The 18,038-nt window shown below is 47.4% G+C and overlaps 1 protein-coding gene across 2 annotated transcripts in view; it reads right to left on the bottom strand.

The window, feature by feature from the left end:
* Positions 1-18,038, bottom strand: part of PRMT7 (protein arginine methyltransferase 7) — a 654,823-nt gene that overhangs the window by 487,258 nt on the left and 149,527 nt on the right. For both annotated transcript variants that reach the window (XM_085637728.1, XM_085637727.1), the window contains exon 7: positions 6,408-6,655. In XM_085637728.1, coding sequence (XP_085493854.1) covers positions 6,408-6,655 — 248 coding nt within the window. The remainder of the gene's footprint in view (positions 1-6,407; positions 6,656-18,038) is intronic.

Below are 18,038 nucleotides of genomic sequence, written 5' to 3'. Positions count from 1 at the left end.
AAAGGGGACTCGCCTGCGCGGTGGAATCCATCAGCTGTTTGGGGCCTGGACCTGGGTCCTCGGGGCCAATTAACACATATGCCTGCCGCCACTTTGATTTGCCCGAGAGATTGCAGATAGGGGGGCTGGTGCCACCGGCCCAACGGTTTGCTGCCGCTACTAGTTCGTGCAATGGACTATCTCAGTGTGGAGTCATCGGGAGATGAGCGACACGCTGCACAAGATAATCTCTGTTGCTGAAGGAGGCGCAGCTCACAGACGCTGAATATCAAGGGTGCTCCGTGCGCTGGTGGTCCGGCGAACTAGGTCCCGTTAGAGGGGCGTGCTTGGCTGTCCACAGCTGGTTGCGGAAGCAGCTGGATTAGATTCAGTGTGGCTTGCGACTTGGCGGTGGATGGATTCCGTGAGGACTGGCCGCGGGGCGCCCCTTGGAGAGGTTCCTGAGGTGGCGGTTCGGTGCACTAGCGATCCAGAATACCCAGCCGTATCAAGTTTTCTTTCCCCAGAGGAGATAAGAACTGTTACCTGCGGATTCCGAAATGGGGAAGGATAAGCCAGGCGCCACAGGCCCGAAACAGAGCACCCTGGACCAGTTTGCGACTCCTGAAAGTGGGGGGCGTCCGTTGGACTCCCTTCTAGATAATGCGGCCTTACTGGCAACCATTACCGATTCAAGGGACATGCTGGAGGCCAAGATTGGCGCAGTGGGCACTGAGGTCTCATTTCTCAGCAGGATCTGCGTAAGGCTGTTGATCGAATTACTGAGGTCGAGATGCGTATGTCGTCCGTGGAAGATACCATGCAGACCCTCCAACGTCAATTCAATAAACTGAATGTGATCTCCCAAGAGCTGGCAATCCGGGCCTCAGACACAGAAGGTCGCGCTAGATGCAATAACCTCCGTTTCGCTGGATTTCCGGAGGGCTGCGAGGGCAGTTCCATGAATCACCTTCTCACCTCCTGGCTCAAGGATCTGCTACCGGCAGACAAGATTTCGGCGTGTTTTGTTGTTGAGAGGGCCCACCAGGCTCCTCCAGGGGGAGTCCGCGGCCGCTCATCGCCAAGTTGTTAAAATATGCGACCAGGGATGCGGTGTTGCAGTATGCTCGCCTGAACAAGGATAAGCTTGTCTTCGAATCCAGGCCCATAATGATATTCCCGGACTACACCAGTCTGGTGCAACAGCAAAGAGAGTCTTTCACCACAGCAAAACGGAGGTTACGCGAACTGAAAATCACTTATATGCTACTCTACACGGCAAGGCTCTGTGTGATTTGTAACTCTAAACCCCTTTTTTTGACACACCTGAAGCGGCTTTTGCGTGGACAGATGAGCGGCAACACCTGAAGCCGCACTCCCCACCTCTGCTGGACTCAGATGCCTCGGTGGACTCGCAGCGGAGTCTATCGCGCAGGACAAAGGTTCTTGTTTTATGGGGGGGTAGGGATCCAAAGTTTGGACTGACCCCGGGGATAGGTACGTCTTCCTGACAGGGACACTCTATGGTGAATGACTCATGTTGGGCAGTTTCAATGCCCCTCTACCTCTTGGGGCTATGTTCATTGAGGGTTTGACTCGGGAATGGGGTGAGCTTCCAGAGGGTCTGGCAGTACTGGGTGGCGACTGGAATGACATTATGGCGCCAATTGATCGGAGATGGGGCTCCGGGGTAGCTCCCCCCGTAGGCACCTCCAAATTGTCATCGCTGGCCGGGGTGCTGGGTTGGGAGGATCTTTGGTGGAAATACCATGCAGCGGAGACGGGCTTTACATACATGTCGGGGGTCCATGGCTCTTTGTCTAGATTAGACTACTTGTTCACGCCACGGAGCTACATCCATAGGTTCTCCCAGGTCGCACACCTCGGATCATTCGCCTGTCCAGGTGACACTCCTCCTGAAGTTCCAGCAGCCCCCTTTTCGCTGGCGGATGTTCCCATGGCATCTACGTAACCCGGAGTACCAAGAATGCCTTCATGCAGGGATCCAGGAGTATTTCTCTTTGAATACTGAGTCGACCTATTCCAGAGTTACCGTGTGGGAGGCAATGAAACCTACCATTAGAGGGGTAGACATTAGTTATAGAACCAACGATAAGCGTAAATGTGCCGCTCAGAAGCACGAATTAGAGGCCCGGTGCGTTTCCCTGGAAACAGAATATTCGTTGGTGCCCACCCCGACCCTTCAGAGGAGTCTGTCTCTGGCGCAGAAGCAGCTGCATCAATATCTGACGGAAGAGGCCAAAGAGATCTGGTTGGCGTCCCAATATCGGATCTACCAGTGGGGGGATAAGTCAAGCAAAACGCTGCATGAACTGTGTCAAGTCAGGCTGGGCCCGGCATTGGTCCCAGCCATTAGGGGTGAGGACGGTGCCTTACTATCTATCCCCGTGGAGGTACTGGCGGAGTTTGTACGTCACTTCGCCGTGATGTATACCCGGAGAGAACAGGTCTCCGGCGATATCATCGTGGAGCTCCTGCAAGATATTCCCCCTCAGCAATTGTCTGCCCAGATGAGGGATCCATTAGACGCTCCTATTACATTGGACAAATTGTCTGCTGCAGTAAATGTGTTGCACCCGGGTCGGGCCCCAGGCCTCAATTTGTTCCCTGTGGAATTCCTCCGCTTACATAAGGCCGTGATTGGCCGACATCTACTTGGTGCGATCCACGAAGAACTGGAACAGCGGCTGCTGCCTCAGGACTGGCGTCAGACCCAAATTGTCCTTTTCTTAAAGCCCGGACGCCCACCAGAGGACCCGTCCTCATACCGCCCTATTTCCCTAATTAATTTTGAATCTAAATTGTTGGGTAAGGTCCTGGCGGACCGCTTGCGGTCGTGTATACACAACTTGGTCCACCCGGACCAATCCGGATTTATGCCTCACCGGCCCCCTGGCATAACATCCGTCAGGTATACATTGCGATGGCCTTGGCGCCTGAGTTGGGACGCCCGGCGGCTTTACTTCTGGCTGATATTGATAAGGCCTTTGATACCCTCAGCTGGGACTATCTTTTTCGATTCAATTAACTTCAGTCCACGCTTTATAGCCTATGTGCGACTACTATATACTGCCCATATTATCTGCGCCAGGCGGTCGCCCTGAAGGGGTTCCGCCAGTGGGACCTGATTGGCATCTCCACCTTGGGGGACGTCATGCGGGGTACTGCTCTTAAATCGTTTCAGTGACTCTAGGAATAGTTCCAGTTACACAAAACTCAGTTTTTCAGATACCTCCAACTGCGGCATGCCTTGACTCCCTCTCTGGCGAACATACCGGATCTCCATGAATTCAATCCGTTAGAAGGCCGACTCCTCATGGGGGATCTGGGAGCTCATAAAATAAAGATAGATAAACAACAGGAGAGAGAGGGAGAGCAACTGGAGCCACTCTTAATCCCCCTGGGCAATATTATATAAACAACAAAAGAGTGTATCCGACACGGTAAAAGTACTAGCAGGACAACTCACTGTGTTTTAATAAAAATAAGACAAATATACCAGACACTGATAACGCACACTCACACAATCCTGCACAAGACGAGGAGGGCATAGGAGGATGACATTCAGGACCTGACGGACGTTGACTGGGCAGAGGCGACAGCTAATCCCCGGTGTACTGCGGTAGCATCCAGATTTCGTCTTATACAGTTTAAGTACATACACCGAGTGTACTACACCAAGTTGCGCCTCTGGAGGATGGGAGTGGTGGCGTCCCCCTTGTGCTTGAGTTACGACAGGGAGGAGGGGACTTTCTTTCACACGGTGTGGAGTTGTACAGCTCTACAGCCTTTCTGGCGCAGGGTTTTGACCTGTCTCAGAGAGGTGTTATCCTGGGACCTCCCACAAGACCCCCGCTTGATCCTCCTCCACAGTACTGAGGACATAGGTGTCAATCGGTACAAGCAACATCTACTTTTCTTAGCCCTAGCCATCGCCAAACGTGATATTGCACAACTATGGAAGGGCACCTCTCCCCCGACAATGGGAAAGTGGCAAGGAGAACTGGATAAGTGTATGGGGGCTGAAATGGCTGTATTCCAGGCACGGGGCTGTCCCCAAAAGCATACGAAAATTTGGTCTAGATGGGCTGCATATAGGGGTATTGACTTTCTGCCTCTTCCATCACAATCCCCGTAAGGGTGATTTACTGGGCATTTCGCAGTTTGCTATGTATAATGTGTTCTCTTGTCCTTCTGGGTGTATAAAGGATTTGATAGTTGTTTGCCAAGGCGGGTGGGGTAGTCTGCGTACAGTTCTTAGTGGGTTTTCTTTTGTTTCGCATACAAAGTATACTCATGGATAATTCCATATGTTGTAATCCTGTAATATTATGTCGTTTATGTGGTCTTTGTCGGGACGTCGCCCATGTGGTACTCTCAAAACTCAATAATTTTTTTTTTTTTTTTTTTTTTAAACGTGCTGTATTCAAAAAGGAAAATAGAGGAAAATCCATGAAGGCAATGGAAATCTCAACTGCAGTGTCATCATTCTTCGGAAAAGGCCCTAAATGTGGGCCTTTTCCATAAAGCTTATCTCAAACACCCTGCTGGTCCAGGAGCACCTGCATCCCATCTACAGAATACAACAGCTTCTTTTCATGGCTTTCTGAGCCATGCTCTATCTCAGCTCATTACACCCATTAACCAAGAGACAAGTGTGACAGTCTACTACTTAGATGAAGCACTCCACCCATGAAACAATAGTGACTAACTAGAAGAATGGGCATAATGCCAAAGATTTCAAAGCCTCTGCTGTACATAGTGCTCTAAAATACCCAAAAAGCAGTATGTGGAAAAGCACCCAATGAACACATGAATTAATAGAAAATTACCTTTCTTCAAAGCTCTTTTATTTTAGCAAAGAAACAATAGCCTGTCTGTGAATGTGTGTGTGTATATATCTATAATATATCTAACTATATATATATATATATATATATATATATAGTCCAACTCCGGCATGCAAATTAGATCAGCCAGACACCGACACAGCAGCTCCAGTCTCCCTAATCAGGTTTTTTTTTATTTATATATGCTGTTACGCGATTCGGCAGGATCCCCTGCCTTGATCACACAAGGAGCCGTACTCCTACATTACATTTATGTCAGCAAGTGTGGTCACATGATCGCATAGACATAGACAACAGATATGCATCATTTAGGTTAATTTCTTACTTTTTTCTTTTTCCTGTATTAACAGAACATTGTTTCAATTTACCTATATTATGTTTTTCCATTACATTTTTTTTAAATCATTTTTAAACTCCTTTTCTGTTTCCTTGCAAATTATAATCTATATTTCCACCAGTGGAAAAAACGATCATTCATGTGCTACCTCCATTTAGATCCCATACGTATTGCACGATTCAGTATACAGTTAGCCCATTCTATATACCTAATAGAGATTGCCTCACGGTTACGCATGTTTAGTGGTGTATTGGTAACGGGCTCGAACACCTCTGGTTGCGTAGGTTCTGAGTATTCTAGCACTTGCACTGAATGACCTAATTACTAATAGGTTGGCTTTGTTGATCTGTTTTTTTTTTCTATGGATCTAAGTCAATTCTCTACATACAAGCACCTAGTATATTAAGTGACCTAGTATATAAAGTGCCTAGTTGACTGGTTATGATAAACCGTAAGTGCAGAACAATTTGACTTGAATTTCAACATAAAGTGCAAGTGCATCTTTACAGGATTGGATGGTTATATAATCCACAATTAATGTAAACATAATCACTGGTATAGCATTAGTGTAGGGCCTCAAACTGTACTGCTGTTCGACCACAGTTACCAATGGGCAAGTGCCCTGTACTCTATTTGGTAATCCTACATGGCATATTGTAGATTGTCATTCACATAATTAAAGTGCAAATGCAGGCCAACTACCATTATAAAGTGCACGTGACTTGATTTTAAACAACGCTATAAACTTCACAAAGTGCAAAAACTATATATATTCCTTCTTGAGACTTCCCTACATTGAGTGATTAACCCTGCATAAATAACTTGCTAGTTCTCAATTTTTATTCAATTATATGCTTAATTTAGTTTGGGTGCCTATTGTATAGAGAGCCCCAACTACCTTTGACAGATGTACTTTAAAGATATAAAATATTTTTTTTTAGCGTACAGATTTTTCAGTTCCGTATGTTGACTTGGTAACAACTCTATTTTTTGTTTATTGTTTATTCGAAGTCCTTCTCTAGCAGGCTCCAATCAAAATTTAATTAAGTGAAATACCAAAATAAATAAAAAATAAATAAATGCAGTAGAAAATAATGCAAACACTTCCTACACTGTTGAATGTATGGAGTAATTGCTGTGAAGAAACATAATAAAAAAAAGTAAAAACAAAATCAAGATAACAAGAGCAAAGGTATCATACGATAAATTCAGTTCTTTACCTGAACATGCTGAGCACCTCACTGAGGGGCTTGAAGTCACCCTGTGCCACCTGGTTAAGTTGGATGTCATGAACGCAAGGAGCACCCGGGCACGACTCCATCTCTGGGAAAGGCACAATGTTTTTCTCACTGTTCCCCGCCTCAGTTTGGACAGAAAACGGAAGCAGCTTGTTCCAAGACCACATTCTCACGGACTCCACCACTTGGGCATAAACTGTTGCTCTATGAGGAACAGCCTCACACTTTTCCTAAATCATCAAACAGAAATAAACACAGGTCAAAGGACAAAAGGAATGAAAACAAAACAGAGTCTTTAAAAGGAAAGGAGAACAATGCCAAGCTCTTTCATTACTTTACTAATCAAATAGTCCTCAAACATAAACAAAAAATGTACATTGATATCCCTAAAACATTTTAATGCAACACACACCCCATGTCCTCCCCAAATATCAAGTGTGCCCATATGCTACAATTACACACACCCTCACTACACTACAGCTCCCCCACCCACCTACCCCTCACCTCATCCTCATATTTGAACGGGCTATGTGCCCAGAAACTAAACTGCCTCATCATCAATGCCCAATCCATGATTAAAGAATTGACTAAATATCTGAGATTTGATCTAAGAATGATCGTCACTTGGATCTTCTTTTGATAACTGGAATCTGGTCCAGTGATGATGCTGCCCAACATGTTAGGAAGCCTTCCCCCAGAATATGGCTAATCTGTCGCACATTCCCTAAAAGAGAAGGTACAAATGTTGTCATTTTTTAAAATCAATGAATTCCACAAGTATTCAAGATTTCTTCTTGACCAAAAGTGGCATTATGCTGGTAAAATTCTCCTCCACCCACACTTTTTTCCTGTACAGTCCTTCTGACATTCAGAACACCTCCAGTTGACATGTTTAATTGATGTCTTAACTGATGGCATGGAGGAGGCCACATAAAACTATCAACCTATGTGACATTGGAGACACGTACAACTAGTTTGACCGCCTGGACAAAACACAAACCAAGTCCAACATGTCCAACCTCAAGGCTATCCACTTCCCCCAAGTTTAAAGGGACAACATCATACAGATGGACAGACATTGGATTTAATCTTCAGTCCATCTACTCCCTTTTCCGCCTTCCTCCCCACAGGACATGCAGGAGTAACATGAATTTCCCAACTACACTGGAGTAACCACCACATCATCTCTTCCAACATCAACTCCCAGGCAAAGAAACAGTCATAAAAATGAACCAGAATAACAATAACAACCACAAAGGAAACAACTTAAGCTTGAAACAATTGATTTTCAACCCGCCCAACAACTAATCACTAGAAGTTACTACCTACCACAAAGGAGTCATTAATGCCATGGACAAATAGGTACCACTGAAGACCACTACTAGGGCTAAACTCAAGAAAATAACCCACGGATTATTAAGATCAAGACACTGAAAAAGAAATTCTAAGCTTTATAACACAAATTGAGAAACTCATGCAAAAAGAATAATAAAACTGTACTGTCATGCCACAACAGGGCATACAAATCAAATCAGCAGCCCAAACATGCAAAGAGACACCATTACTCTATGAGAATAATTAATGCAGTATAACCCTTCTATGAAACTACAGAAATGCATCACTTCTGCGATCCCACATCCACAAGCAATCTGCGACGCAACCTCCAACGAGCTTACCTCCAAAAACAAGGAACTAAAAGACTACCTCAGCAACAAAGAATTGAGCCTAAAATTCACGGAGAAAGAAAAACTATGCCCATATACGAGTTGGATAATCCAAACAGCCTGATTCAGCATCAGACTAGAATCTTAATCACCACATAACTTTCCATCAAAGATATTTATTGGAATCATATTAATACTGTAAGACCCGGAAGGTCCCAGGGACCACCGACTCCGACGTGGTAGCTTGGCGCGAGGCGGGAAGGCACTCCGAGGCTATGTGTTAAGTAGTTGTGCAGCACACACTCACACTGACCCAGTAAAGCACACACAATAAATAGACACCACTTCAAGTTCTTTGACAAAAACAAGTATCTTTATCTATGTCGTGTCAGGACTAGAAATGCAAAGCTCGCACAGGGGGGCAGGAAAAACGGTTTCTATAACCTCAGGTCACTACAGGTAACATATCTTTTGCACATGGTCAATAAAGGCAACATTTCCTATGCAGGTGCATGCAATACAGCTCATTCACATACGCAGCAGGAGGCACAACTCTGAGGCAGATAAGCGAACAACAGGAGCAACATCTTTTATGTACACATTCAATAAAGGCAACCTCCCTTATGTGCGTATTCAATCAGGGCAACATTTCTTGTGCATGTGGGGAATCAATATAATTGACATTTCCGATGCAGGGGGCAATGCAGTTGACATTTCTTATGCAGACTCCCCTTGATGGTTACACAGGAATGGAGGATAGGCTAATATGCCCCTCAGTGTTCAGTTCCAGTTGAGGGTCGCACTGGCAGGCTGACAAGTCCCCGACGGAGGCTCGTAACAGCTACCCCCTCCCCCTTTCCAGGGACTCAACAACCGGGCACTGGATTGAGCCTCAGCGGGGCGTGGGCCTCAGCTTTCTCTCGCACTCACCAGCTTATTCCAGGAGGGCGGCACCGACTCGTGTCACTGGGAGTCGCCCCCTCTGCAGGCAGCCCACTGCTCCTTTTCCTCAGGGCTCTCTCCTGGAGGGGGCGGCAAGATTCCCCAACGACCTCAGAGACCTCGCAGGCGGGGAAGCCGGACTGAGGTCCCCACACGCAGCGGAGCCCCTCCGAAGGAGATCGGGACAGGCTCTGGTCCTCCATAGGCCTCAAGACCCGGGAGCCAATCCCTGCGTGGCGTTCAGGCGGGCAGAGCCGATGACGCGGCTGGCGCCCCGGTTGCCGGGCAATGCTTGCTTGGCTTTCTCTGGGCCTGCCGCAGCCTTGTCTGGAATCGCGGCGTCCCTCTCCTCACTACCGGGGCCGCAGCGGTGATCTTGGGTGCGGCGTCTTCTGTGGGCAGCGCGGGAGCCGCTGCGACGAGTCCGGCCCCGCTGCACTTTGGCTTACAGGGCTCCCCTCAGCGCTGGAGCCTCGGCGGCGATCTGGGGCACAGCGGTGGTGCTCGAGGTGAGGCTCAGGTTGCAGCAGCGCTTCACTCGTCCCGCAGCGCCTCGTGGTACAATCAGGTCCTGGGCCGCGGCGGGGATTTCGGTCACAGCGCCCTTGGGCTAACAGCGCTTCGCTCGCACAGCGCTGGGGGTCAGTTACAGGATTCTTAAATTACAGCGCTCATGGACCATAGCAGGAGTCTCGAGTACAGCGCTTCACCTTACTTTCTCCAGCAGCAGCAACAGCGCTCACAGGTTCCCAGCGCTCAGGAGTCACATCGCTAGCAGGGGAGATCCAGGGGTTAGGTTCACAGCGCTTCCCAGACTCCGCGCTGGCAGTAGACAACATGCAGGATTCTCAAGGGTTAGTGGCAGGGTTGAGCTGCTGAGGGAGTTGGTAGTAGCAGGATGTAAGATGGAAGTCTTGAGTAGGCACACTGGTGTTGGCACCCCGGGCTCCCCTCCCACTGGGCAAGGTCAGCAGGCTGGCAGGTTCTCTCAGCTATCTTGAGGACAGCAGGGCCTCAGTAGTGTAGCTTCCCCCAGGCCCAGCAGCCTATACTCCAGCGGAGGGTCCCCCGGTCCAGTAGCGCTCTGACTGTCAGGTTTCCCTCCTTTACCTTTATACCCCTAGGTCAGGTGACCCTACAAAAAGGCGGCACGATCTGGCGCCAGCATTGGGGGTGGGAAGGCTCTGGGGGACTCTGTGGTGGCTTCGCTGGTGACAGGAGGCGGGATGCTCAGGGTTACAGTTACATTAGGTCCCAGCCTGATCCCAACTACTAGCGCGCAGAAGGACAGTGGCCACTCCGCAGTAGCAGGGGCCTTTGGCAACCATATTGTTAGGAGAGAGCACCTGCACCTCAGCACTGTTCAGCAGCGGTAAGGTGCCCAGAGTCCTATGTCCAACAAAAGATGGTGGTAAAAATTGAGGCCGAAAGGGGAAAAAAATGCGGGGTAAGACCACCCTAGGGCTGACAGGTCTAACAAATACATAGCACTCTTTGCTCAAGAATAACTAAGAAGTATTCAGAAAGCCAATCTATGATCTTCTTCAGGCTGACTGTCTTCCATAAAAATAGTGGCATCCAAACAATCATCAATCACCACTACATGGAAACTAACATAGGCAACTGTGAAAGGTGCTAGTGGCATAACATTTATACATATTAATCGGCACTGATTAAGAATCTATAATACCATAGCTAATTGTAATGAGTACAGGTTATATAACAAATATGCACTAGCCAACATTTGAAAGAGCACACCTAATTACCCTTACCTATTACAAGACATGGTATATTAGAGAAACCCAATATCCATCCACCTTAAACCATCCAGTACCAAAATGGACTGACATTTGATAGCCAAAAGAGATCTACAACACATAGCTAGCACCCAGCAGGACTATAACACAATCCCTTCCCATGGGTCTCAACTATCACCTTATCACTTATCCTAATCAAAAGTAGATACCACAGTTTTAATCACACAGATTTGTGCACCACATATTATTCAAGTAGATAGACCTGCCTGTCCATCTATCCTAGAATCCTAACTCAAGAGTGGGTTCATCAACTGCTGCTGTCAGCATCAGTAGTAGATTGAAAGCATACAGAAAAACCATAAACCTAATAAAAGACCTGCCACAACTGCCAGTTAATTGAAATAAAAATGCTCATATCTCTCTTTCATACATTTTTCCTCCAGCACTAAACGTAACAAACATAGACAACATAAAAGCACTTCTATTGTCTGTCACACCCAACACAAAACGCTTTACAGCTAATGCAACAGCAAATACAAATCTTTTGCAACGACACACTGCCTCAAAGTGAAGAATGCTACCCTTACAAGAACCTGCTTTGATGCTGAGAATAGGACTATAAAGCACTATCTAAATTGGCAATTCATTACAAATACAGTGCACTTACACATTTAGCATTCAAATTGTCATACATATTGTTAATAATTGTGCTTTTCTTTTTGGTTGATGTCAAAATGGATTTCCCTTGTCTCATACCACAACAATAATGTATGATCAAATACAAAACAGTTTAAACTAAAGAGTGCCATTGTACAACATAAACCTGTTTATGCATACAAATATTTTGTATCGTAAGATAAATAGAGTAGACACCACCAAGCTTAGTTAGCAGTTGTGCTCCAGGAAACTACTAATGGTAGGTTGGCAGTTTTTTCTATTAACTTTTGTCATCACGTACCTAGCCCATGAGGCTCATTTCAGAATATGGATGGACAAAATATTCCCTGTGTAATTGAGGGGTAAGGTATTGAGTCCTTTTAATTATGTAGAACATTCCAGCACATGCACAACATTTATTGAGTACTCAGACCATGTATGAATAGTCCTTTAATGTTCTGAGAAACTCATAGCCTAAAGACATTTATTTCAGTGGTGCAAATAAACAATAACAAAGGCATACCCATCTCCGACTGTTCAAAAGGTACTGGAAGTGCTGAAAAGGTTAACATTTAAGAGTATTCCAAAATGACAGTGCTATGGGCACATTTAAGATTCAAAATAGTTGACTGCTGTTGCAAGGCAAAACAACTTTCCCTTCCAGTAGGTTGGTTTACCCTCTGCTCCTGTTCTTGGGAGAAACTATGGCAAATATTCTCATTTAGGAGTGAAAAGCGTGCCCAGTCATCAAATCGTTTAACCACTTAAAACAATATACCTTGTGTAGCTTACACCTCTGAACAATGTGGCATTTTAACAACATATTACCATTTAAACAAAGATGTTGGACATTTAAACTGAAACAATTTACAGTGTTCAACTGTTTCAGCTCACTACTAATTTTTTTCTCCGCTTACATCAATTTTGCAGGGTGAACGGCAGAATGCGCGCCATAAGCAACAACCCTTCATTTTCCTTAGTTTGAAAACCCCAAGTATATTGCTTTTCCCTTCTAACATTTAAATTTAAATAGTTAGTCCTATACAACTCAGATCTATAGGCAATAGCCATCGAAATTAAATCCCAAGATCTTGATCATTAGAATCAAACTTACTTAAAACGCATTATCACATTGCTAATACAAAACAGCAAATACCTCAGAGACACTCATATGTGTTTACTGTTGCTTTGCTACTGGAGCAGTATTGTCTCTATCTCATCCACAAAACGGACAGCTACAACTAGTGGCTTACCTTTCCTTGAAATTATGCCCAGTGGAAAGAAATAATACTATTACTGATAAGGCGTTACTAGCAATGAAAAATTTGATAAAAGGATGGAGCCATTATCGTATGAATGCACAATTTCCTGTTAACACTTATAAATCAAATGCTTTTACAAGTTGCGTAGACAGTATCGCCTCCCGAGGTGAGAATGTCCTTGTTTTTTGTTGTTGCAGATTTTAGTTTTGTCTTGGCCTAAACACCAGCTTTAAAATGGGAAAGCAGATGATATTTTTTGCAAGCTTTTTCGAGTAGTCACAGAAAAATCAGTACCGCTGAAACCCATTATAACTTCTGACAAAATAATCACAGAAACATCATTGAAATCAGACACACAGAATGTCATAGCTTTGCATGTAAAGCAAATCAAGGTATTAAAAAAAAAAAAAAAGTCGTTCTTCAGAAAGCTTGCATTTGGCAAGAAAATAAAAGTATTTACCAAATACGGTTTTACATTTTAGAAACGTCAGGAAACTCATGTTCCAGTTCTTCAGGTCATTTGGGACAAGGAAAGAAGTTAGAATTATCACAAATAACCTATCGGTGGGACAATATGACTAAGACAGTGGAACATTTTGTTAAATCCTGTGTAGTGTGTGCCAGAGCAAAAACATCTCCAGCAAACAACGCAGGACTATTGCAGCCTTTACCCATTTCTTTGCATTCTTTGGAAGTTGTTTCTATGGACTGTATTACTGATTTACCTTCAGATCAAGGCTTAAATACAATCAACACATTCCAGCAAGTTTATTCTTAAAAATGTATTTTATTTCAGCTACATGACTGCTGAAAGCAAGTGTGAAAATCTCCTGACATTCAGAAAGACCCTTAAAACCAGGCTTTTCAACCAGTAAGTCATCTTTTCCACCTCCATAGATCTACAGCTCTTCTATCACAGAGGCAGTGCCTTGATACCCTCGGAAAATGCGAGCTATATAAATCATATTTTCATTTTGTTTCAAAAGTGACTTAATTCACAAAATATAGTTCCTCTTCATGGATTGCCTGTTAAGATTTATTCCGATCGAGGAGTACAACTTGTGTCCAAATCGTGGTCCACAGTTTGCAAGCTATTCAAGATCATAGTTGATTTGTATTCGACTCATCTTTCTCAAACTGACAGGCAGAATTGGAGAGATAATTGGGAGTTGGGAACATTTCTGCGCTGTTAGTTGATAAATGATCAAGAATGGGTGCATTATTTAAGGCCGGCTGTGTTTGTCTATCATAACTGTAAGGAAATGCCCCTTTTTTCATGATGACCCCCAAAGTTTTGGGCTGATGTTGCTGAATTTTCGACTAAGAGTGCACAGAGGCTTGCTAACCAGACCTCAGTGATATTGCTCTAACCCATTACAAAGTGTATGCTGAATTGACTGACCCCAATTGGCATAAGCTGACTTACTTATAAGTCCCTAGTATATGGTAAAAATGGTACTCAGGGCATGTATGTTAAGAGTGTCCACTCGGGATTCGGGGGCGTGGTCTCGCCAGCGGCAAGATGGCTGCGCGCTGAGCGAGCTCTGCCAGCCGAGCCGAGTAATCCGCCATTATCCGACTGATGTGGGAGGCATCCTACCCTCTGAGGTGATCCCTGTAGCTCTGTATCCTCACTGAAGCGCTGCATCGCCCCGAAAAACGACGCCTGGGGCGCATATCGAACCAGAGCACTGACCAGCGGCCTTCGCGCCTGCAGCCCATAAGTGCTCCGTTCGGCCTGCCTACCTGGGTCTCCTCCGGTTGGCGCTGAAGGGGCTGCCCGGTTTACATACCCCGACAGTTGACCTGCGGCGGCGCCTCGCCGGAGCTGCTGTGAACCTGAGACTACGGTAACCCATCCAGCTGGTCCCGGCCTGCGGCTGGTGCTCGAGGCGTGGCCTGGGGGCAAGGTGCGGGCCTTGGCTGTTCCGGCGCCCGGCCCTATCCTGAGCTGCACGCGCGGTGTATCTGGTGCCTGGGGGAGCTCGGCCGTGGGTGATGGCTGGCGACAGGCCGGAGCTGCGGATATGAGGCCACTCCCTGGGCAACAAGTAGGTTGGCCTACCTTCCTGCGGCTCGCCGGAGCATATATGGAGGCTACCACCAACCCCTGCCTCTCTTGGCTAATTCCTGGGCACCCCCACGCTCTCCCCGACCTTCCTGACGTTGGGACCTCTGTGCCCGCCACTCCACACCTGCATCTGCATCTGGCTGATCCTCGCCCTGTTGGCTTGCGGGCGGAGGGCGATTGTCACTGGGGGCCTTCCCCCGCTCCCCCCGGCCCACGGACCGAGCTGCAACGTGTGGCAGACCCGCCGAGTGAGGCTCTGGCTGGGGCCCGCTCCGCGACGGGTGAAGGCGCATAGCAAGATTGGTGCAGCAGGTTTTATTAATATCTGAGGCCTGCACGCAGACAGGACACAACGAAGCGCACAAGTCTGCCTATTACATACAGCCGCCCTAAGCACTCTTGATTGCTTGGCATCTCGCGCTGCCATCGGACTCCTGTGGTTTAGCAGGATTTATTCATAACTAGGACCTGCAAGTAGACAGGATATAACAAAGCCTGCAGGTTAGCCCGCCACATCCAGCCACCCAGTGCACTCCTGATTGCCCTGCACTGCCACCAGATACTTGCAGCCCCCCCAAGTGACTGATCTCTGACCTCCCTGTGTGGTCCTCGCAGCCTGCCTGGGCTTCACATTGACTTGCCCGACACTGCCCTGCCACATCCTGCTGCGGTCCTGCTCCGCCAAATCCGCCTCCTGACCCGGGACCGCTACATTCCCGGGGAGCATTTACGTGCACTCCTCTCAGCCCCACGGGGCAACCATGGGGAAAACAGACACCAGGCAGCCTAAGTTCACCTTTACGGGACGTGGGGCGGGTAAGGGAGGCGAGATCCCCTCCGAGGCCAGGGAGCAATCAACGCAGACTGACTCTCCTGGCGAGCAAGATGACAGCCTCCGAACCATCCTCCTGGAGGTGAAATCCAGCCTCACATCTACTAATGCAAAAATTGCCCACACGACACACGCCTCGCCCAACTAGATGCGAGGGTCTCTGATGTTGAAGACGCTGGAGGTATGGAAACACAGAAGCTCCTCAAAATGCACAAGATCCTTGATTTGATCCGCGCTAAGAATGAAGACTTGGAGGCTCAGTCTCGCAGGAACAACATCCGGATCGTTGGCCTACCGGAATCCACCGTGACTGGGAAGATGGAGGATTATCTAGAGTCCCTGCTCAGTGACTTCTTTGGCCCGTTCCTATCCACTCATTTCATCATCGAGCGGGCGCACTGGTCACTGGGCCCGCGGCCTCCCCCTAGGGCCCCTGCGAGACCCATCATTGCTCGCCTACTGAATTACCGAGACAGGGACTCCATCCTTCGCAGGGCTCGGGAGTTGGGCAAGATTAACCATCAAGGGAACGTACTGTCCTTTTATCCCGACTCGACCCTGTCCGTCCAGGCAGCCCGTAGAGACTTTCTCCCTACCAAGCTTATCCTCCAGCAGCTCCATATCACCTATGCCATGCTGTACCCTTCAAAACTCCGGATTGACTTTTGGGAAAAGCCAAGATTCTTCACCGACCCGCAGGCTGCTATCACTTTCGCTAAACAGTTGAAAAAATCTCCCCAGCGTACCAGTCGCATCAACTCTGAAGACAGCCGCACAAGTGATAATGACTGAATTTAATTTGGCCGGATCTGCCTCGTTGTCACATATAGGTCTTACTCCTGTGTGACAAATTTGACATAACGCTCCTTGCTTTCTACACCTACTATTGCCCGTATCCTTTCTACACTGTGGCGCTCAGGAATGGGTATGATTTGTATGCTTGCCACTGTCTGTGGGACTCTGGGACACCTAAATAATCCTACTACCTTACCTGTTAACTAGAATGTATTACTAAGGCTGTGTGTTCTATCGCTTAAGTTGCCACCCACTGAACCACACCACGCTTGGTCACCCTGCCACATGGCAAGGGGTTAATGGCTGGGCCCACGCTCCTCACCGGGATGATTCCCATTTATGTAGCTTCTCTTCCAAGTTTGGGTTCCTTGGCCGGGGTGGGTTTAGATACTCAACCTAATTGGGGAGTTGGAGTGGGAGGAGGGTGGGAGATTTTCTCACAGAGCACTTGCGCCTATCGCAAGAGGCTTGTTCCTTTTATCGTTCTGTTTTGTTTTCGGCATGTTGTTAGGGAATGCATTCTGCAATGTACTGTTCGCCAATGCACTTATCTCGGACACTCCTACCTTAGATCCAAGGCGTTACACTATCCATCTGCCCCATGTTGCCACATGACGGACACTAAATTTTGGACTTGGAATACTAGGGGTCTGAACGACCACCGTAAGGCCCGCCTTATGCACACACAGCTTGTTAGAGACCGAGTGGATGTCTGTTTCCTTCAGGAGGCGCACCTCCTCCCTGCTACTGCATCTAGGCTACTATCTCGACATTAGGGCGAATCGTACACCTCCTTCTATTCTAATTATTCACACGGCGTCTCCATTCTATTCCAGAGAGGCGTCCCCTGGCAGGCTACACACTCTTTCATTGACTCGGAGGGTCGATATGTGATTCTAGCTGGCACACTGTACAATCAAACACTGATACTTGCCGCACTCTATGGCCCCATCACGGACGACCCCAACTTCCTCACGCACATCTGGCAGCTCATTTCCTCCCTGGGACCCCAACTCCTGGATCTGGAGGAGGCGACTTCAACATTCTGGAGACGTTCTGCAGATCGCACCCAGCACCCTCAGGCCAACTCCCTCCTTCACTCAATTATGTCGGATTATTCCCTGCTGGATGCATGGCGGCATGCACACTCGGACAGATGCAAGGGTGCCTGTTTTATGGGCTCATGGGGCTCGTTGTCCTGCCACGACCTCTGGATCACCACACTCGATGTCACCGAGTGGCCCATGTCCGTGGACCACATGGCCCGCACCTTGTCTGATCATGCCCCGGTGCACCTGTGCCTGCAGTTTCCGCTTAAGCTCCACCGCATGTTTGCTTGGTGCTTACCCCCAATGCACTCCGCGACGCTGCTTATCGCGAAGAGGTTTGCGGTGCCATAACTGCCTACTTTGAACATAACGCCGGCTCCGTTGAGTCACCATCAACCCTTTGGGAGCCCTTTAAGGGCGTGATCCGGGGGGAGTGCATCACACCACAGTCCAGGGTGTTGAGATCCATCAGAGGCACTCTCAAGCAACTGGAGAACGTCATTAAAACTTTAGACCTTGAGCAATCTCGTGACCCCCGCCCTGACATACTTGTGTCAATCAGAGCCAAACTCACCGAATTCCAT

This window comes from Triturus cristatus, chromosome 12 (assembly GCF_964204655.1).
Source record: "Triturus cristatus chromosome 12, aTriCri1.1, whole genome shotgun sequence".
NCBI lineage: Eukaryota > Metazoa > Chordata > Amphibia > Caudata > Salamandridae > Triturus > Triturus cristatus.
Note: the sequence above shows the minus strand (reverse complement) of the source record. Positions and strands in the feature narration are given on the sequence as shown.